This window comes from Pseudorasbora parva, chromosome 13 (genome assembly GCF_024679245.1).
Source record: "Pseudorasbora parva isolate DD20220531a chromosome 13, ASM2467924v1, whole genome shotgun sequence".
Lineage (NCBI taxonomy): Eukaryota > Metazoa > Chordata > Actinopteri > Cypriniformes > Gobionidae > Pseudorasbora > Pseudorasbora parva.
Window position 1 is genome coordinate 24,717,169 of NC_090184.1, and position 23,586 is coordinate 24,740,754.

A 23,586-nucleotide genomic window follows, 5' to 3' on the forward strand; every position below is an offset into this window, starting at 1 on the left:
GCCTGTCTCTGTGCAGCTGTGCTGGTTATGTGGATGATGGCGAGGTTACTTCACCTAAAGTTCAAGGGTTAAGCAGCTCAAGCACTGAATCAGTGTGAGTTCCATGTGAGGGCGATGAAGCTTCAGACATCCAATAGGGAAAATTACATTTAATTTAGTAAGATTGATTATGTACGTTCAAATGCAGCTAGGTTCAGGTTTCATAGACCATTTAAAGGGATACTTCACTCAAAAATAAACTCCTGTCATTATAACAAACCTATAATAATTGCTTATTTAAAATCATTCAAATATCGGACTCAAAATGATTCATTCAGGAATTGGACATCGAAACTTGCCACTCAAACATGCTAAAGAGCACTAGAGAGGATGGTCTATGGTCTTATTGTGTATGATTTGTCATTTTTTTGACCACTTTTATTACACTTCAAAGGACCGTACACACCGAGACAAATGTTCTGTGAAAAAATGTAGACAAATCACATAAAAAACTGAGCATTTGTGTTGGTGTGAACAGGCCTAAAAGGTGTTTTTGAGTTCTTTTTTGAAGTTTGAAACCTCCAGTCACCGGTCTTTAGAACATCTTATTTTCATTCCCTACAAAAGAAAAAAACCGTATAGGTTTAGAACATTAGGATAAGTAAATGATGACAGAATTTTCATTCGACAGTCTCTTTATCCTGATTTAAGTCAGGAACAGGTTGTGGGCAGATCTCCTGCTCAGCCTCTTTGCAATGTCACTTCCATAGCCTTGCGGTCATAAATAAACCGCAGATGTGTGGAACAACAATCCATGTGACCCACCCCCACTCCCAGATTGAGTTACATGCCCACAATCTGCACACTTAGGGGGCCGCACCACTAATCACACCCTGTGGGGGGGTTATGGGCCACGCCAGCTCTCTCAACCTGTCATACGCTTGGTTTGATGAATGAAATCAATAAAAGTTGTGTGGGGAAATCTGGAGTCAATGAAGGTATGGAACACACGCACATACGCAAAAAAAAAGAAGAGTAGGTTTGGACATTGGACATTTCAGCAAACATCCACTGGTTATATAAACAAACACATAATTGCTATAGACAAGCAATTGGAACTGCATTTATGTTCAAGATTATGGGAAAAAACACACACAAACCTGTAAGGAGAAGGCTCGGAGTGCTGGGATTGGAATAAGGGCGGCCATGAAAAATGCTGTGACATTACTGATGGAGGTCAAGGCCACACTAGCCCCAGTCCTCTTCAGACATTCACCAGTGCGGTCCTGAAGGAAACAGACAGAAACAAACAAACATCAAATCCACAGCAAGCATTTTATTCTTCCTCCTGGAGTCCACTTGTGTTAGTCAATGTTTCTTGCACCAAAAAGTGTTGTATATTAGCTTTTCATGTACATTTTCCAACTTCTCTCTGACCCTGAGAATTAAACTGGCTGTTGTTGTTACTGTACCTCACACTACTGTACATAAACTACCTCTGTTATGATTGACATGTGAAAGGAGTAACAATGTCATTACCAAGTTGCTGAATATGCAATAATATGGGAACATGGGGAGTATTATATTAATGTGTGCACAGTTTAGACATTAATACTTGTTGAAATACTAAAATTCCAAAATGTAAGCCATGCATTGTTTGTAAGAGGAATTTTAAACTTTTTAATGAACAAGCTTTCCATTATGATTTGTTGTTGGTGAAATGGAAAAACATAGGGCTAATACCTGATGTGGAGATAGCTTGGATGTTTTTTTTAAGGAAATTTTTATGCAAATTGTAAATAAACATGTTCCTTTTAGGAAATACAGAGTGAAGGGGCGAGAAAATCCTTGGTTTTCACCAGAAATGGCAGATACCATACATGAGCGTAACAGAGCATGGGACAAGTCAAGAAAAACTGATTCTACCACTGATTGGTCGGTTTTCAAACAACTTAGAAATAAATGCACTTCTCTTGTTAAAAAGGCCAAATCTGAATATTTTTTTTTCTGTCACCACTGAGAACCTAAATGATCCACAGAAATTCTGGAAAGTGATAAAGTTTCTTTCTATAAATAAAATCTCTCAGGCTCTTCCTACATTTGTTTTTAAAGACTCAGTCCCAGTTTATAACAGAAATAAAGTCTTGAATTGTTTTAATGAGCACTTTATATCATCTGGTTCCTTGTTTGACTCTTCACGAACTGCCTCGATGAATCCCCTTCACAGAATACACAATGTTTTCTGGAGAATATTTTTATTTTACACCTTTTACTATAGATGAAGTGCGTAAGGCTCTAATAACATTAGATCACAGAAAACCCCCTGGACCAGATTTTATGGAGCCTTTTTTTTTTCAAATTGGCGGCAGCTTTTGTAGCAGAGCCACTTTCAATTATTTTTAATCTTTCAATCATAACTAAAGAAATCCCATCAGTTTGGAAATCAGCTTTTGTTGTACCTTTATTAAAGGGAGGTGATCCTGCAGTTGACTAATTATAGGCCAATGTAATGTATGTGTTCTTTCAAAAAATTTGGAATCTCGTTTGCAATCAGTTGAAAGAATTCTTGTACTCTAATGACATCCTCTCCAAATTTCAATCAGGCTTTAGAAAAAAAGCACAGTACCATCACCTCTACTATGAAGGTGGTAAATGATATTATGGTGGCACTTGATAGGAAACAGCACTGTGCTTCACTTTTTATTGATCTGTCAAAAGCTTTTGACACCGTCGACCATGCTGTTTTAAAAAACAGACTACTTAGCCTTGGATTGTCAGAGTATGCAGTTAAATGGTTCTGAAATTATCTGAATAACAGGACTTAATGCATTAAATATGAAGGTCTCTGTTATTGAATTTTTTGTAGTCAACAAAGGAGTGCCACAAGGTTCAGTTATGGGGCCCCTCTTATTTATTTTGTACATCAATGACTTAGGTCAAAATGTCATCAATGCTAACATGCATTTTTATGCTGATGACAGTTATTTACTGCTTTGGAGCATCTCTTTCTCAGGCAATTGAAAAACAGCAGAAGGCTTTTGTTACCATACAGCAATCATTTCTTCAGTTAAAACTAAACCTTAATGCTGACAAAACTAATGCTCTTTACAAACTCTAAGAAGGTGCTTGAAATTGTCCCAGTAGTGTCCACTCTTGAAGGGAATGTCATAGAATTGGTTCATGAATATAAGTACCTCGGTGTCTTGATTGACGACTCCCTTACTTTTAAACCACACATAGAAAAACTTGTGAAGAAATTAAAACTCAAACTGGGGTTTTTCTTCCGTAATAAATTGTTTTTCTTTTGAAGTGAAAAAGCGCCTTGTCAATGCTACTTTTTTATCTGTGCTAGATTATAGTGATCGTTTTTATATGAATGCTTCATTTTCATGTCTTCAAATGGTGGATTCAGTTTATCATGCTGCTCTGAGGTTTATTTCTAACTGTAGAGCCATGACGCATCACTGTTATTTGTACACGTGTGCAATGGCCTTCTCTGGCCAGTAGAAGACGGGGACATTGGTACACTTTTATTTACAAGGCTCTGTTAGGATTATTGCCTCCATACATCTGTACTTTACTCACAAGGAGAAGTGTTGAATCTTACTCCCTGCGATCAGATGATCAGCTGTTGTTCTCTGTACCTTTTGCCCGCACATAGCTGGGGAAGAAAGCCTTTGTCCACTCGGCTCCTTTTGCTTGGAACATGTTGCAGAAAGACTGGAAATTGACTGCGTTTATGTCTTTAAATGCTTTTAAAACCAAGCTTAAAACAGTAGAGACTGCATCATTCGTTTGATTGTTTCTCATAAGCTGTTATTTTAATGTTCTATGTACGTTGTGACTGTTTTTAATTTTATAACTTTGCTGCCTCTTGGCCAAGACTCCCTTGAAAAAGAGGTTCTTAATCTCAATGGGACTCTCCTGGTTAAATAAAATAAAAATAAAAAATACCATGGCGAGTACTGTTTTAGCAGCTAGTCTGATGCTGTTTGGTTTCGATTGCTGATCTAGGAAGTTGATTGACATCTGGCTTGTGATAGCATTGCAATTCTTTGTTTAGCGTATATTTGATAAGAATTGTGATATATTGTAAACATTTAGACACTAAATTTACTTTCATCTAAATGTGGTGCTTTGAGCAATTTTATTCTGATCTCAAATGAGTTTGGATTTTTGCAGAATAGATATAATTCACTGTAGCTATAAATAACAAAACTGATTGTTATACTTTATTTTAAGGTGTCACTGTTGCAGTAAATTACATTCAAGTACTGATTAATAATAATTAACTACATGTACTTACTTTAGGTTAAGGTTTAGGATTTGTTTGAGGGTTAGTTGCATGGAATTATTCATAATTTACTGGTATTACTATAGTAAGTACATGTAACACATGTAAAAAGGACACTAAAAAATAAAGTGTTGCCAAACTGATTCATTTATATTTGTTATCTATTTATTATCTATTAATTGAATAATTTATTTATTATTCATTTTAATTAGTTATACACCCCAAAAATGGGGGTATGTGCAGCTTTAGATATTCTGTATCTATCTGAGTGTATTCTGTATTTCTAGACACAAAAATAATAATATTTAAATACAGTTTTTATTCATATCTGGCCATATGATATAATAAAACATTTTAATGTTTAGTGTAAACTTTTTCAGAACCGTGATAAATTGTAAACTTTTACTCACTTATTCCGAACGTGGTGCTTTGAAAATGTTTTGGAGAGAAGAAAAAAGCTAAAACAGATTAATTTCCCTCCTTTCTCCTTATCCCTCACTCACAAAAATATTTTCCATCAGTATCATTTTAAACAAAGCAGCCCAGGGTTCAGAAACATGATTGGCTCGCTGTCTTGTTAGAATAAGCTCTCTATCCTCGTTTCAAAGCCATTCAGTATGCGAGACGTAAATGAAACGGTTCAAAACCCCACCTCCGTGGTCCGTACACACTGAGTTAGAGATGAGAAGGAAAGAAAGAGGGAACGTTTTTTTTTTTGGTGTCTGAAGACGTGCAGGACCACACAGAGAGAGCTTTAAGACAGGAGGGCTCTGCAGTCTCTCTCCTCCCACAGGGGAACTGTTTACTTTCCACACAAAAGTGTCGCTGCACGCTGTGTAATCTCACATAAACACAAGCAAATACATGCCTGAACTCAGCCGTCTGCATTAGAGTCATCTAAATCACCTCTCATACACCACCACGCGTACACGCACATGAAAGCTAAACAAAGATAACCCTGACAGATATATAGACGAAAACATAAACACGTATTAACTAAAAAAACAGATCACATAAACACAAGATTGCCAGCGTCCAATTGCGTTTTGCAGACAAATCTAATAACTCAAATCCTTAACATCTGTACTAGTAAGGGCTATACACAAACTGATTAGTGGCAGTACAATGGAAAAGTGATTATATCAGATGTTAATACCATGGTATTTTGATACTTAAAAGACCAAAAGTACCTTTGTAAGTATGAAGTATATAAAGACTGCAGTATGCCAGCAAAGACAAAATCATGAAAAATTGACTCTTATGACCTGGGTCTTTTAATGAATCATTCAAAAATACTTATAGTGAGTTCATTCAGTAAAGGGTTCATTAAACTGATTAAACCTATATTCCAATATATATATATATATATATATATATATATATATATATTTATATATATATATATATATATATATAGCTGCTGCGTCGGTCAGTGGAAAATGCCTATCAACGCGTGCGGTCATGAATAATTAAGCGCGTGCTGTCATGAATTAAGCAACGCGTCTTCTCATAGGATAAAGACACGCATTCTCGTGAATAATTATGAGACTATAATATACTATAGTACTAGAAAGCGTCACAGCCTATGAAGTTGACATGAAGATGGATTTAAACAGCAAGTTGAAAATAGAGCAAAACTGGCTTAAAATTAACTAATTGTCTCCCTCATTCAAAACTAACAAATGGTAACATTGTCTTCCATGATGTTCAACACACATACTTCTGTTAAAATCTCAAAAAATTTGGTTTAGGGTTTCATGACCCTTTAATAACAAAAGGAATGTTTGAAAATATAAACTGACATCTCTTGCCGGCACCTTACACGAAAGATAAAAACTAATTTGGGGGTGAAACTACTAACGTATCTAAGACTTTTGCACAATAATATTTAAATATCTATATATACACACTCGCACGGTTAAAAAAATATATTATTATTGTTTTTACATAGTATACCATATTATTGCATAATGTAATATATTATAAAATTTAGATTTAATGATTATATTATATAAGGGAAAAAAAAAAAACTTTAGTACCATGGTACATTTTTTTTTTTAAACCATGTTTTGTGGGAGAAAATTCTTTAGGTCACACATTGTTCAGTGGCCCTCAGCAGATCAAAGTGTGCTAGTGTTTTTGAAGTTACATCACAGGTCGGGGCAGGTACACACACATTCCTTTATGTAAGTGATAACATGAGGGTACACTCTGATATACCACCTTGTGATAACATACAAGCTCCCTCATTTCTGAACTGACTGCCTTGTCTTGACACTATCTTTAGATGTATAGTCACTCTGTGTTTTCTGAGGGTCTATCACAGGAAAAAACGGTTATTGTTTAGCAGTGTTCCCTGTTTTTTAGGACGTGTAGAAATGGAGAACACACCTCGAATGGAATCCTCTTGTTCTGGCCAGTCTCGCTGAAAGCATGAGCCAGAAGAAAGACATCGTCCACCCCTACACCAAGGGCCAGGAACGGCAACACCTTTACGCACGTGAAAACAGAAATGAATGAAATCATTCATAATCACTACATGTCAAGTACACATTAGGTACTGTAACATCTTAGGGTCGGTTCTCACAGAAAGGGTTTTTAACAGCATAAGACTGTCAGCAGAGCATAAATATGGCAAGGCCTAAATATGAATTTTTTTACTTGAGCCCCGAGTTTTTAGAATGCCGTGCAAAAGATGTGAGTGCAATGGTTAAAGATCGCGATTACATTGAAAAACAATGGGAAAGTAGCACAGTGGAATGGATGCATTTTGTGTGAACAGCCCCTTAGATTACTCATGTTCATGCGATGTACCTGTGTGGTAGCGGCGTTAAAGGAGATGCCCAAAAGAGAGCAGAGTCCCAGTCCAGCGGCGACAGAAAGAGTGACCAGCAACACTCCGGCCAGCCCGACCGCCCCCTGAGACTTGGCGCAGTCCCACCGCAGCATGGTCAGACACGCATAGGCAAGCTGCACACAGATAACACAGCTCTAGCGTTAATCTGACATTATCACGTTACCGCAGTGCCGTTCTCATGAGTGCGGTCACGGCACAGCAGGGTCAGGCATGCACTGGCAAGCTGCATGTAACATAAAACTAGGCCTATACACACCAAGTCTGAATTTTTAACATGAAAAAATGTTCATGAAAAGATTTTAAAATGAAAAAAAAATGTCTTAATATATCGCAATGATCAGTCGATCATTTGATTCTTAGGCTAGGTAAAAACATTTGACAGGATGGGAGAAAAGAGATTATACATATATAAATATAAAATATATGTAACATAGAATTGATCCATATCAGCGCATGTTCTTCCATTTTATATCGTTATGTTTTAAAAATCTTTGGTCGTGCTTTACGGTACACTTATTTTGATGTGATCATACTAAAGCACATGTAAAGTACATGATTGTAATTTTAACTGCAGTGTGTCATTAAATTACATTTAAAGGGAATATCTTTTTATATACTAAATTGCAACATCATTAAAAATGTGTTCTTACAAAAATATTTAAAGAAATGGAACACATTTCAATAGAAATTACATTAAGTATTATTTTAGTTAACCATAAATGCTTATCAGTACATTCTGCGGTACATTTTAACCACATAAATTCATTTAAAACTGTATGATTTCTGTAATAATCACTCTTTTTGAAAGTATGCTAAATTGTTTCACAAGGGACAGAGAGTAAAAAACACCATGCTTTTAGGCCGCATGTCCACTAAAGTGTTTTTAGTCAGCTGTAAATGCCTTGCTGTGGGCGCTTGAGTGTTTTGGCAGGCCAGCTTTTTCAGTTGAGACTCTTTGCTTTTTGAATTTCTGCGGAAGTGTTATAACATCTCATTTACAGATAGTTTGTTTCTGTGTTGATACTATATGAAATTGCCAATAGAATGTAAAGAATTTGTTCTGGCTCTTGTTCAAAATTATTTAGATCTGTTATTATGGTAAATTGTACAAGCAGAATATGGAGATTAGTCTGTGTTGTATTTGTCCCGCCTCTCCCCTCCTCTGATTGGACGGGATAGAGGGACACTCAGAGAACAGAGCAAGATGCGATACAATGGCCAAAGATGCTTGTCTGAAAGTGAATGGATAATAGCAGTAGTGATTAAAATGGGATTCAATTAATAAATCCTTATGCTAGAGGGTTTTACTATATAAACAAACAAACCAAACAGATGCATACTGTTGGCATGCTAAATAAAGTCCTGTCTTTCTAAAGATTTGTTGTGAATATTTTTTTCCCTGAAACAACGTTTTGTATTGTCCTGTTATTTAGTATATTATATTACACGGTTATACAAATGCACAATTGAGTCCTTCAGTTAAAATGTGTAAAGCAGAGTGCAGTGAATGAGGAGACCTGAGCATAAAAGGAGAGGAAGTCTAGATAAAACTAAAGCTCTTCAGACAGAACTGGAGATGTGTGAGTGAGTTTACCATTAGGAGGTAGCCACTGGCAATACGGATCACGCTGACATCAGAGAAGGACTTAAGGATGTCTTCCAGGGTGGTGGTGGTGAATGTGAGAACTTTCTGAGACGAGTTTACAGACACACTCTGCTGGACGGCCTGAGGACACACAGGACAGAAAAATTAATTTCAATGGCGTTTACCTTCAATCCATTTACACCCTCTCTATCATTTTCTCACTGCTCATTATTTCTTCTTTTTGCATTTTCCCTCTGGCGAACGACGCTAATTAAATAACGTGGAAATCACAGTCCCACAAATGTTTCAACAGCACAATTATCCAAGAAATGTATATCACGGCCCCACCCCTTAAAACCACACACTCACATTTGCAAGCACACACATGTTCAGCCCTGCATACACACACACTAAAAGGAAACCCTATGCCAAGCGAAGGTCAGGGCTGACAAAACAGAGACCAGATGATGTCACACACAAGCCACCAATGGGACGGCAGCTGTGAAAGAGATTGTGCGCTGAGCGGGTTAATGTGTTCCAGACGGTCCTGTCAAACACACACATACGCACACAGATACCACACACATGCTAAAACACACACACACAGACACACAAGTGCTGGGGCCACCGTACCAAGAGGGGTTGATTCTGCAATGGACACCCACACTAGCAAAAACTAACTGTGTTGTAATGCAGTCCTCCCACAAGTCTCGTATTAAAGCATGTTAAAATTATTTGTAAAGATTAGTTAATGCATTAGGTATCATGAACTAACAATACTAATACTAATACACTGATAGCATTCAATGTTGCATGATGTTAATTTTAAAAAGTACATGTTGGACAAGTAACAAGTAAACAAATTACAAGCTGTTAATAACTAGTTGTCTTAAATTATTTGTTATAAAGAAGGGTCATTATTATATTAAAATTGTATGATGCTTAGTTTAACAATAAGTATGAGATTAATCATGGCACAAAATTACACAAAAAGGGTGTATTAATCGAGAATAATCGCATACTTAACATGAAGTTAAACATATGCCATTTATTGTTTTATTCTGTCATCATTTGCTGTACAAAATTGGAAATAAAGCTTACAGAAAATACAAGGTAAATGTAGCTGTCTTTCCAAACCCATAACACATTAATATATGTACACCAAAGCACACGGAAAAAAAAAAACAGCCAAACAAAACTTTTCAGAATTCACAATGTACAGTATGTGTACAGTGCAACAGCTTTTGAGAGCTTGTTTACATTTTAGACATGTCAAATTGCGATACTAAACAGGACCACACGAAGATAGCAAAAAAAATTGTGGAAAAAAAAAAAACACGATGTGCGATCAGTGCATCGAGAGCACACGCAGTTTGTTGGCACATCGATAATAACAGACTTGCTTACGGTACGATGCCTGTACGTCACTGCAATCGACTTTACCTTACATGCGGTAAAGACATAACTAGATACATTTATGTAAATTTATACATTTTGAAATGTTATATGTAAATTGAAACTTTTAATGAATGCTGTAAAAAAAATTTTTTGCCAGTTCATGACATCTAACACATTAGTGTTAACATATTAACTCATTAAAAATTGAATGTTCATTTTAAAAGAATTCTACTATTCATTTGTCAATTCATGTTTGTTTATAATACATTAATTTGCATTTTTAATAAATGCTAAAAAAAAAAAAAAAAAGATTGCTCATTGTTAGTTCATGACACCTAGGGCCAGATTTACTAAACAGGGCAAATTAGCATAAGAACGCAATTCCAGAAAAGTGCTGATGGGTGTGGACAGTTCTGCGCATGATCTACTGACGACAAACAAATTTATGAACAAATGCAGCAATATCTTTCCATAATGACAATATTCCACAATATACCCCATTAGCTTCTGGTTTAAATAATGGGGCAAACACTAATACATTTACGAGCGCAAAACTTAGTAAATCACCTCGAGTGATTAATTTAAATATACCTCACCCTCATGATTTGCACGTAAAAGGGAAACTCCTACAAATGCATATGCAATAAGGTCAGCCGCAAAAATAACCCTGTCCATGTTTTTTCAGCACTTGCAACAAATGAAATTTCTTAAACAGACAGGACTGAAGTACCTCTAAAAAATGTTGCAATGTCATTACATAATGCATAAAATGCATGTGAAGATTTTAATGTAGAAATGCACACATTTCTACAGTGTCCCATCGTGACCTTTCCTGGCCTTACAGATGTGCCCCGTTTTTCCAAGTTCACACTTAACCTGAACGTTTAAAGTATGAAGAAGGAAAAAAGGAAGTCTATGCCTTTGAAGGACTGCACTTAAACAGCTGGGTCCTAACCTCAAGAGACACAGTGCCTTTGGAATGTATGCATTACTTATGACTAAAGATGAATGCCTTCACACTGCATGAGTGCATGTATGTAAGTGTATGTTCCAGGAAACACAAAGCCGGACTGTAGGAATAAATCGCCATGGGCCCCCTAAACGGTTCATAACAGGATACAGTTTTAGGTAAAGTAAAACATGATGAAAGAATGAATTATTAAAAATACTACAGCAGAAACAATCACTGGAAATGTCTACACTGAAGTAGACTGCTGTCTGGACATCAAAAGAGCATCTTTACATCCTTACACACAAAATGATCTGCAGTGAGAAATGTACCTCAGAGTATCTCCTCTGCCAGGCCTCTAGAATGGCAGCTGCTTTGTCCTCATTCCAGTTGATGTGCGAGACTTCATCGTAACCCTTCAAGTGCTCATACATCTGCTTTGGGGTCATGAGTTGGAACATGGTCTGAAGAGCCTGTGCACTTTTGAGGAAGAGTGAAGAGAGAACAAAATGTTGAGCTGAATGTACGGTAATAAGTTGTGGTGACACTAAACAGTCAGCACACAACAGTAGTGTGTTATCCTCTGTGCAAAGCGTGGCTTAACTTCCAAACAACTCTCTTGATAGGTGTTGTTCTTTCCAAACAGTTGAATGATTGGAGAATCGTTCTGAATTAAACCCAAGACTCATTGAACTGAATCAGCTCATTTCCTCACCGAATCAACTCGAATGACTGACTCACTCAATGAAACATAGATTATATTGTCCGACTTGAAACAATTCAATATGTACTTTTTGAAAGCAATATACAAAACTGCTAGGAAGGTTTCGTTATAAATGATTTAATGAAAAATAATATGTTGGATTTAACTTTATTGGTTATTGTTTAGCGTGCTGTTGAGCTCAATTACTTGGGGGGAGGGGGGTGAAATGATAATGGCTGCTCCTGCTAAAAAAGAAAAAAGGAGCAAACAGTCTTGACCTTGTATCTTGGGGATAAAAAAAAACAATGAAAAGAAGCACTACCATGCTGAAATACACTGTCACTTTGCTCCACAGATGAGCTCAGACTTCTCCAACTGTAGAGTACAGACTCCCTCAAGTGGACTGTCAACCTTCAATTGTTCAATGAACTTCTTGAAAGAAAAAACCCTTGACTTTGTCTTTTCAGAAAACCACAAGGGAGTGAAAAGTTTCCTAGAAATCGCAGTGGACGATTCCAGAGCTACTTGAGAATATTTTCCGCCGCTACCACTGTCGCAAATTAACATTTTTGAGACTTACGAAAACATGCTTTCATAGTGTGAATGCTGAATTCTGTCCTCACTAAAGCCTAAAGAGGTCTGGCACACAAAAAAATTAACTTGAAGTAAAAGGTGTGGGCTTCCTTCGGTTTGTGGGAATGAATACTAATATGCAGTTTACTAATGATTACAATCTGCCAAGACACAAAAAAACAAACTTCATACTGTACGTGTGACACTGTTGTTAGCTGCACTGCTAACAAATTTAAAGACATACTTTACACACTTCCTTTTTTCCTTTTGCACACCTCTGTGAGTTTCACAATCGTTTATCATCTTTACAAATAAAATACATGAAGACAAAATTTCTCTGAATGCCATCAGTGTCTAAATCCCAAAGTGGTCTCTTACCTCAGAAGTTTGCCGCTGTCGTTCTTCTTGGTCCCACCTACGATAAGCTCCTCCTGCCAGTGCATGTACTTTTTGGAAAGCCCATAGCAGCCACCAGTCAGCACATGAGCCACGTCAAAAGGCTTAAGATGATGACAGATCATAAATCAGAGACAAGCTCAAGATGCCAAACAACATTGCTTTTATTATGAATCTTTAGCTGAAGCCTATCACTGGGAAAACTGAAAACAGATATCCAACAAATGTTAAGCTATTGCTCTACGTCGTCGCTTGTATGCTGAACTCACCCGTGTCATGTTCTTGTTGGGAGCTGACAATGGGCACTCAGGGTCTGCGGGATTCAAGCAGGGGCGGTCCAAGTAACCATGGCCCACGCCTGCTTTGATCAGCATCTCCTCCCAGCTGTCCACCGAATGCTTCAGCATCTTCAGCTCAGCAATGAATCCCATAGGATCAAAGTTGGTCCAATGCACTGGGGGCTTGCCACTGTGTGAAAAAAAAGATACCATTTTATTGGTGGACATTACAGCCGTAAAGTGTGTCAGATGAAGTACAACGAAATTGAATAGTGGGGTAACAGGCACATTAACTCCCAGTTAACATAACATAAAGAGAGTTCCAGATCAAACACAAACATAGAATACCCATGAGACACTTTATCTACTCCCAACTTTCTTAAGATGCGCCTGTTGTTGTAAAACTGAAATTGATCTGCTACATTTCAAAAGATAATCTGTCTTTTAAATGCAGCACTCGTTGCAGTAAGATTAGTGTTCAACAGGGTTGTATACATTTGATTAAAAGTGTCATGAACTGTTTTTTTTAATATACTGTTGTCTGAGGTCAACTAATGACATTCACGTGATTGAAAACATGAAACCATCATAATGAATAAGTAATAGGCTATTTTCTACACTGGTTTTGAGTCGCTCTCTTGCATGCTCGGTTTTTATGGGCGTGCCGAAATGTAGCAGACACTCAGACACACGCACACTTTTCAGAACTTTCAACTCTCTCCTCTGTCCCCCTCCACCACCTCCCACCACATCTCTATCTGCAGACGATCTTGCCCATTTTTTCACAGATAAAACCAGAATCATCAGCAGTCAGTTCCCACCTCCACACACACACAATTTTAAATCAGCCACATCCCAAGCCAAACATTTTCTCTCCTCCTTCTCTTCACTCACTGAGGCTGAAGTATCTAAACTTCTCCTCTCCTCTGAGACGGCATTATTGTCAGTTACTGAAGCCCTGCGGATGGCAAAAGCTGCATCCAAATCATCAGTCCTCATCCTCCTTGAGCTGTCTGCTGCCTTTGACACTGTGAATCATCAGATTCTTCTGTCCACCCTCTCATCACTGGGCATCACAGGGACTCCACTCCACTGGTTTGAGTCCTATCTCACAGGTAGGTCCTTTAAGGTTGCCTGGAGAGTAGAGGTATCTAAAACACGGGGGTTCCTCAGGGCTCAGTGCTTGGACCTCTCCTCTTCTCCATTTACACTACATCACTGGGACCCATCATTCAGGCACATGGCCTCTCATATCATTGCTATGTTGATGACACACATCTCTACCTCTGATGTCAACCAGATGATCCCACAGTAGCTGCACGAATCTCAAGCTGTCTGGCAGACATCTCGGCATGGATGAAAAAACATCACCTGCAGCTCAATCTAGCAAAGACTGAGCTGCTTGTTTTCCCTGCTAATCCAACCATACAACACAATTTTTACCATCCAGCTAGGTTTATCTTTGATGAGGGTCAGTCAGAAATCTTGGAGTAATCTTTGATGACCAGCTGTCCTTCAAAGACCACATCTCAAAGACAGCTCGGTCATGCAGGTTTGCGAACTTCAGCTCCCCTGTCAGTTCACCTGAGCGATTGTTCTAAAAGCGGCAACGGGAATGATTCTCTCACAGGGCTCGTAAAATGTATTTTTCAAACAAACACAATGATTTACCTCTCATCCACCCGCGATTGATTGGAATGTTCTTTTTTTTATTACTTGGCCCACCCGATCAGTGGTTATAAGTGTAAACTGTGCATCACACGCACCCAGGCATACACACACGCCAAGTACATTGCAGACATCATGTTCAATACTTCCACGATTGTATTTTTCCTTCAAATATCAAGTCAAGAGAGTGAACAACGCACATCAAGAAAGGAATGTTATTTCACTATTTAAGATACCGCCGTCGGCAGGCCGGGCTTACATTTTGGTAGCTCGTCTGAAAAAAAAACACATAGCCATGGGACATTGGGTTTTGTGAGCCCTGGCCCATAGATAATCGAGTCTGATGCCGAATCACAATGAACCACAGCGTGCAAAGGGTGCAAAGCGTGAAAAGGTATGTTCTGTTAGACACACAATAGATATCAAACAATATGCACCAATGCAATACTATCACATAAAAAAAAAAAAAACATTTTTACTCACATAAGCTGCATTCATTCATTCATTCATTTAATCTCTTCCTGTCTACAAAACCAGTCTCGTTACAAACAAATTAAGTGTGAAGGAGCTGGATATTCATTAAAAATAAAGTTCATCCGTGCATTCATAATATTAGAATCTAAATGAACCTTATGGGGTATGTTTATTGCTTAGAAGTTCGATCTGGTTTAGCTCTATGTAGGCCTATCTTATTGATGATGTCAAGTGCAAGTCGGTGGGCGGGGCTACAGAATGTTCATCTTATGTTGAGGCAGTGTGTCACCACACGTCACAGCCTGGCACATTCTGAGATTGATCGTTTGCTGGGCCTGGTGTCAATAAAAGCTTTATTTTGACTAACAAGGACATTTTCAGCTCTGAAACTTACAGGATATTCTTATATTATCAATACCTTTTATATATTAAAAGCGCAAGGGAAAGCTGATTTCTCAATTTATGACCCCTTTAAATATTTTTACCATTTAAAATAAGTTTTCTATTTTAATATATTTTAAAATGTAATTTATTCCTATTTATTTACTTACTCCTGTATTTAGTGTCACTTGATCCTTTGGAAATCATTCTAATATGCTGATTTGGTGCTCAATAAACATTTCTTATTACCATCAGTGTTGAAAACAGTTGTGCTGCTTCATTTTGTGAAAACCATGATATATATTTTTTCACGATTCTTTAATGAACAGAAAGTTTAAAAGAACAGCATTTGAAATAGATATTTTTTGTAACATTATAAATGCCTTTACTCTGATCAGATTAATGAAGGATTCTTGCTAAATAATGTGTACATTTTTACAGTGTAATTGCACTTTATTGAAATGATTACATGTACTTACTATAGGGTTAGGGTAATATTAGGGTTTGGTTTAAAGTTAGTTGCATTTAATTATGCCTAATTTATAGCTATTACTATAGTAGTAAACACATGTAGCAAGTGTAACAAGGACACATTAAAATAAAGTGTTACCAATAAAGTATTTATTTCTTTTTTATTCATTTTTTATTAAACAATCCTACTGATCCCAAACAGTGAACAGTGCATGTTTAAGCATGGAGCCCTGCTTAAGGGATATTGGATGTGCTTAAAATGGTACGGCATAACAACGGGGAGCGGAAGAAGGGTGACTGGATGGAATTCCGAAGGCTTAGGGATTGATGGACGCTGCACGTCACAGTGGTGGCAGCACCAATGTAGTTGGGATTGGATTTCAGCCTGCCTCCATAATAACAGCTTTGAGAAAATGGAATCAATCCGCTCATCTGATCTTTATCCCCTCTAATTATAATGCCGTGCCGGGTGATCCCGCTCAGGGCCTGGCATCTCCCCACAACTAACAGCCCAACGCAGCAGTTTCGCAAACCTCCCATACTGTGCTTGCCATCTCGTCTCTGTTGTTTTTTTCAAGACCCTCTTCACTTGCTGTGTCTTCACCCGGTCTCCTGTCCCGCTCGTATGTTTGACTCTATCCTCAGACGGCCTTCCTCGGACCTAGTTCACCCTCCCACTTTCCATCACCCATGCACTTCCACCGCCTCGCTGACTGACTCTCTAAGCCTCCCTCTGTCAAACCAGCACCGCCTTTCTGTCCCTGCACCATCTTTCTCTCATTTCTCCCTCTTGCTTTCATTCTTTCCTTTTTTCAGTACGTGTTTCCTTCTGCTCGCCCCTCTGTCTTTCTCTTCTGGCAGGCCTGCAGTGGTTCAGACCACATTGTATGTGCCTAACCAGGCTTGAGTCATTATTCCAAGTCCCCCAACCAGAACACAGTAAAATCCTTATTTACATCCATGATGGGGGGAAAGGGGGAGGAGGGCAGAAAAACTTTTGCAGACTTGGTGGTTGTCTACTGAGTGTAACTGTTGCAAGGAGCCATTAGCAGTAGAAGTGTGAGGCCTCAAGCGGTTCAACATTACAATGAAGGCCTTCAGAAAACACCACTGGAGACTCTGAAGCACCACTTAGGGCTGTCATTTGTTTAAAATATAGTGATTCATCTTTTTTTTCTTTATGCAATATCACTATGTACTTGTCTAATTTATGTAAAAACATAGATTATGTCATTCAAATCGAATCAAAATCACATAACTTGATTCAATAATAAATAAATACAAATCTTTCCTACACTTTATGGACTTAATCTTACAAGCATAAAAAGTTTCTGACATTTCTGTGATCTGTGCATTAGTTTTCCACTTGTGTTTGCATTAACACTTTTAGAAATTAAGGCATTTAACTCATAGGTGATATTTGACTTGTTGAGCTTCAATGATTATTAAATTTCACCTTACAAAGAATGTAAATAACTCTACTCACATTAAACATCCTGCTTAGGTTTGATTTATAACTAAATTACCCATAAAGAGGTAATTTATCAAATAAACATAGTAAAATCCACTTTTAACTCGACTGGAAATTGGAAACCTTTTTCCTTTAAATTTAGTTTGCTTGTTTATAGGTTTTCAGCACAGCTTTACTCACAGGAAGGACATGTCAGCGAAGTGTTTACTGTATGAAAATGGCCTTTTTGGCAAATCAACTTGATGGGACAGATTCAAATATTACCAGCTCCAAGAAAATTAAAAAAAATGTGTATGTAACTTACGGGAGGTAGACCGTTCCTGAATGTAGCTTAGCACCTTCCCAAAAGCAGTCTAGAGGAGTGATGATCAGACATGGGTACAGATTCTCTATAATCTGAAAAGGAAGATGTGCTATTACTGTCACAAGAGTTTAGGTCCTCCTCTGAAGTACAAATATTTCTACTAAAACGTCATTTAACATTGCTATTGTAAACATTCTTCCTTACCTGATCCACATAATGGGTTTCTGTAACAAGTTCTCCTGATTTGTAGCATAAATGTTCCAAGTTCCATTGCCTAAAAATATAAAGGTGGAAATTAGATATACTGTGCACTACTATGAATGGAAATAAAAAGAAAATTTGAAAGAAAGTGTGATAAGAACTATATACATATAGGAAAATATAGAATTTCAAAATTATTAACCAAAAATAAAAAAATCCTTGGAAATATTGTTTCTCTACAGAGGGTGTTGTGCAATTACCTGTTGTACATGTAAACGTGCACTCTGCTGGCCATTATGGCGGAGTCGAGGTGTTGCTTTAGCGCCTCTACGGTTAGAATGTTAGCACCTTCCTGTCGTGGCGTCTGTATCATGAGCTGAGGACTAAACATGGCCTCCTCTCCGATCTTCTGCCGTGTGTACTTGAGTTCCTGATTCACCCTGCCACCCACTAGGAAACGGAGATGAAAAGTGATATTGAGATTATTTAATTAATTTAAATATTTTTATGTTAATCATGACAATGTAATGATGTGGAGTTAAGTGGGTGATTCAGATGCTAATTTTGATATATTTATTTCATTCAGCGAAACATTAACCAAACGGATTAAAAACACTGACTCAGAGTAATTTGTTTATGACTGTACCAAGTGAAGACAACAACAAAAAAGATGTTTTCGCAGTACAGTCTTTTTAGCCCATCACACTCCATTTATCAAGCTGATAGGGCTGTAACGATATGCGATATGAAATCGAAATCGCAATACGCAGGTCCACGAACCTGTATCGCAATGTGAGGAGGCAGAATCGCGACACACCCCTTCCAACTGCCAGAATTATCCTTCCTGTCCAGGTCCAACTTTTAAGTCGGCAGTATGGCAACATTTCAGACACCCGGTGGAGAACAAGGATGGCAATCGTGTAGTTGACAAGACCCACACAATTTGCCGTAAGTGTTTCAAGAAGCTTCCCCAACCGGCTGGCAACGTGGTGTGAGCGTGGCGTTTCTGTTGAGTGTCATCCGCGGGGCGGCCGCGTGGTGTTTTCTCTTTCTTTGCACACCAGAAGCGTGTCTGACGTGGCGTTTCTGTTGGTATTGATGTACAGGAGGCCCTATACTTCATGTTAAATATATATTGCCTATTGGTACCGCAAAGAAAATGTCGGCAGTAGCCTATTGACCATTCAGATATATGGTATTGACAGCAAAATAGGCTACAGAATACTGTACAGAATAAAACTGTTTTGTCCCCCCCATATCGAGGTTTGTATCGTACCGTGGGTCAAAAATCGTTATACGAACCGAATCGTGGGTTTGGTGTATCGTTACAGCCCTACAAGCTGAGAACTTAGATGTGGCACAGAACAATGATATTCATTTTTGCATTCATTTATTTACTTGTGTATAAACTATATATTAACATCAACAAGCAGTTGAAAAAAACCAACAGAAACAGAGAAGCATGCTAAAAAGTCACTTAGCATTCTTCAGTGACAAACAATCATAATTTTCACTGCCGTCACACAGGGTCAAGCAGAGTCTCAGTGTAATCAATCATATCCTCCAGCCTTGATGAAAGGAAAAGCGAACACATGTACAGGCTCCCATCTGTCCTGTTAACTTGACTTCAAAATGCCTTTCAGTACACCCTTTATTACCTGCAGTCTTCTTCACAGCCTTCAAATACAGGCTTATGAATTATGCGTGTGCGCCATGGCTTCTTTATTGCATTGGGGCAGTGGAGTCGTTGTGTGGCACACCTAAGCTCAGCACAGGAACAGCGAGCCCTCACAGCTACAAAAGCAGCCTTTCAAAGAGTCCTGCTGAACACTGTCCAAGTCCGTCTCTCAAAGCTGTCGATTCTTCACGCGCTCTCTACCTGACCTCCGAAAATAGAAGACTTCTCCATTTCCAGGATCACGCACCCTAGAGAAGCAGGCAACACGGTTCACAAGGACTTCACAGTTACTCTGAACTAGGTAATACAGTTTCAGACAGGTAATCTGTCAGTTCCTCATAACGTTATTAAGCAAATCATGCTTTTCAGAAGACCGGTTGTGTGATTCTGAAGCTTTTTTTAGATGTAGAAGCAGAGAAGGGTTAATTTGTGGTCAACTATCATACTTTGAAGTACTGAAGGTAAGCGTTTGAAAGCAGGCATCCATCAGTGGATAAATTAGAGATCCGCTAATAGATGGCCCCTCGTGTGTAGTATATGTATACGTGTTTGTTTTTGAAGCATTGATCATTGTAGCCAATCACAGACATACGTATATATGTTGAGCGTGTGACCACAACAGCCAGTCAGAGATGTTTAAGAATTTGTTCAACAGTGCTCAAAATGCTACAAAGAAATGCTGGTAGTCACAGTTTTTACATTTCAGTACAGACTTGGTACCAAAGTCACTACTTTTGATAACATTACGATGTGTTTTTGCAATATAAACAGTAAACAGATGCCTTAAAAAAGAAGCTTTTTAACAGTCATTTTGTCGCCACATTCAGTGTAGACAGTTCCTAGCGTCACATCAGGTGTAGGCATGTGCCGATGTCAATTTTTCATGTTACGATTAATTGCTGATCTTTTATCACGGTATACGATATTATCACGATATTGAAATAAGTTGCAAAAAAAAAGTGTTGCCATAACAAAACAGCTTTAAGAACTTTTTTTGTAATAACAAAAATAACTGAATGTTTAAATACAATATTGCACCAAAAATATATACAGCTCTGGTAAAAAAAAATTAAGAGACCACTTAACATTGAGAAATCGATGAGAAATCAATGTTAAGTGGTCTCTTGATTTTTTTCAGAGCTGTAAAAGTACAATTTTCAAACAGATTAAAGTGCAAAAGAATTAGGCTATAAAGAACAACAGGTAGGCTTACAAATTACAATAAGGTCTCATTATTTAATGCATTAACTAAGATTGAGCAATAGCTACATTTGGTACAGAAAGTAAATATTTTTGGTTAGTTAAGAAATACTGATCATTGTGAGTTTTATCTTAGGTCCATTAAAAAAGTTATTTTGATTTGAATGTTATTAAACAGTAACTAAAGAAATTAACATTACTTAGAATAATTCATTTTCATTGTCATTGTCAGTTTGGTAATAATGAATTAACATGTTAACTGAATACAGTGGTGTTGAGCATTTATACAGTTGATGGGCAAAGTATTCTTGAGTGCATTATAAAAAAATATGAATTGTTAATAAATTATTATTTACGATATTTTAAAGTGCCCATAAGATAACAATATCGTGCATATTCATTATCGTGATAAATCGCATTATGGAAAATCACATGTCTATTCCATACCCACTGTAAATTTGCAGTTGAATCTGATACTGTATATAAATTATCTGTACATGAAGTCTTGGGGTGTAAATGCTAAATAATAGACCTGCCACTTTATGCCACTCTATGTAAGGAGAAGTGTTATTTTGGCATTTATTTTATTACTAACCTTTTAAATCAGTCACTTTTTACAAATACATACAGATTTGTAAATCCTACAAATCTCTAAATCCTAAAAAATAAAAATCATAATATATTTTATATATTATATATTACAAACTGTCAGTAGTGGGCTCGCAGTTTACATGTGTGTGTGGATGGCTGTGTTCATCCGCCAGCACCAAAGACCATTTTTGACCCCAGGAAAAACCCTGGACATGGACAAAGAAAAATGAAGTCAGAATCACATGTTAGTGATTACCAATGTTTTTCTTAAGAAGTTACATTAGCAGGTTTTAAACCAAGTCCTCTCCCATTTAGTTGTGTGTGGCAACAAAACTTATGTATAGAGTGTGGAGAAATTGTGAAGAACCTATGTGAGAATGGTCTCAATTACACGCAGCATAAGTAAGCATAAACAACAACAACAACAACAACAACAACAACAACAACAAAAACAATTTGCAACCCATTCATGTTGCTTCTTTTCTTTCTTTTTTGACTGTTTTCCCTCTAAAAAAACACTAAAACTTCAAAAAATACAGAAACATATATCTTGCAATGCCTGGTAACTAAAGCAAAAAAAATCATTTTTCTCATTAACCTACTCCAGCTCTGGGGTAAGGGCTGTGTAAAGCAATCTGTAACAACTTATAAACTATAATCCAATTTAACAATGGTTTTCAATTCACAGGACAGACACACATTGAATATTTTCAAACATACATTGTAATTTTATTAAAGTTGAAAATAACCATGCATTTGCTGAGGGGAGACCACCCTGCCAGTGAATAAGGCTGAGAAGTAGGGAAATGTCTAGAAGCATTCATTAGAAAGCAATGGATTTCTTTTTTCCTTGGCCCAAACGTACATCTGATCTTGTTTTGGGGCATGTTTATGATATCCCTTATTAATTGCAGCTTCAAGCGAGCCTGAACTTTCCTTCAACATGATTATTGGGACCAGGTTGATTACATCCCAAACAAGCTTAGCATGTGCCTGGTTTTGAGGCCCTGGGAACACCAACATGTTTTAGGGATGAAACAATCGCAGACGTCAGCTTTCAATCAAAAAAGTCTCCACTCTGGATTACCATGAACTAGGTCACCTTCAAGTCATGGACGGCTCCTCTGATGTACATCCTACAGAGGTAACAGGAAGGAACTATAACAATGCTTGTCGCTCACTTCACAGAGAAAGACATCAATATTGCTGGAAACGTCATATTATGACCTGAACTCTGGAGAATTCAACACCCCACCAGAGACGCACAGGTTTTGGGGTCACAAATGGCCTTGCCTCAGGTGTGAAATTAACACCAAAAGAAAATGTGAACGAGAAAGAATGACATAGAACAAGAGGTGAATTCATTTAAAAATGACTGCAGGTGTGTTTTAAGGTCTTTTAAAAGCATGATTGTCTAATCCTGTCGATCAAATCTTGAAAAAAGGCCATGAACAGCATCGACATGGACAGGTTTAGATATATTCCTGGGAGATTATGGAAGTTTTTTACACCTGGCTTTTGTTTGGAGCATTTGTTAGTTTAGGCATAGATTAACATGGCAATCATACTTTGAACCACACCAAAATAATCACTCCGAAATCAACTTACAAGATTTGGATTTATTGGATTTACCATTTGGATAGATTTTTCCAACAATTTATCAGACAATTTTATCGGTTATCGGCCCTCAAGTAAAGAATTATCACATGTACACTCCTGAACAAAATCTTGAGACCAGGGGATTCATTGCAAGTTTTACACATTTCGCACTAGTGGATCATAACCGGGTTGTAAGTGCTACTTCAAAATGCCAAAAGAAGAAACAGGAGCAAGAGACAAAAAATAGAGAGTAGGCAATTTATTGAAGACTGCATTTAAACTCAAACAGGCCTTTCATCAGCTGATCCAAAGTTTAAGACCATAGCCCAAAAATAAACACACAACAGTACTAAAAGTGTCAAAAAAGGACTCAGTAGTGAGTAGCACTTCCGTTCTTATTGATCACTTCAAAAACTCGTTTGGGCATGCTTGATGCGACTGTTTCCAGGAGGTTGGTGGGAACGTTGCTCCATGTGGTGAAGATGGCTTCAAGAAGGGCATCCACTGTCTGGAACTGACGTCCATATTTGTAAACT

At 37.6% G+C, this 23,586-nt stretch overlaps 1 protein-coding gene across 2 annotated transcripts in view; it reads right to left on the minus strand.

Annotated features, from left to right (window-relative positions):
- The window catches only part of ptch1 (patched 1), a 70,962-nt gene that overhangs the window by 29,700 nt on the left and 17,676 nt on the right, over positions 1–23,586 (minus strand). For both annotated transcript variants that reach the window (XR_010897546.1, XM_067413595.1), the window contains exons 3-12: positions 18,243–18,432; positions 17,986–18,055; positions 17,782–17,873; positions 13,004–13,202; positions 12,717–12,838; positions 11,395–11,542; positions 8,725–8,856; positions 7,088–7,243; positions 6,665–6,763; positions 1,140–1,265 (exon numbers count right to left, since the gene is read on the minus strand). Coding sequence is in view for 1 of the 2 variants with exons in the window: in XM_067413595.1 (XP_067269696.1) it covers positions 1,140–1,265; positions 6,665–6,763; positions 7,088–7,243; positions 8,725–8,856; positions 11,395–11,542; positions 12,717–12,838; positions 13,004–13,202; positions 17,782–17,873; positions 17,986–18,055; positions 18,243–18,432 (1,334 nt within the window). In the remaining variant the exon portion in view is untranslated. The remainder of the gene's footprint in view (positions 1–1,139; positions 1,266–6,664; positions 6,764–7,087; positions 7,244–8,724; positions 8,857–11,394; positions 11,543–12,716; positions 12,839–13,003; positions 13,203–17,781; positions 17,874–17,985; positions 18,056–18,242; positions 18,433–23,586) is intronic.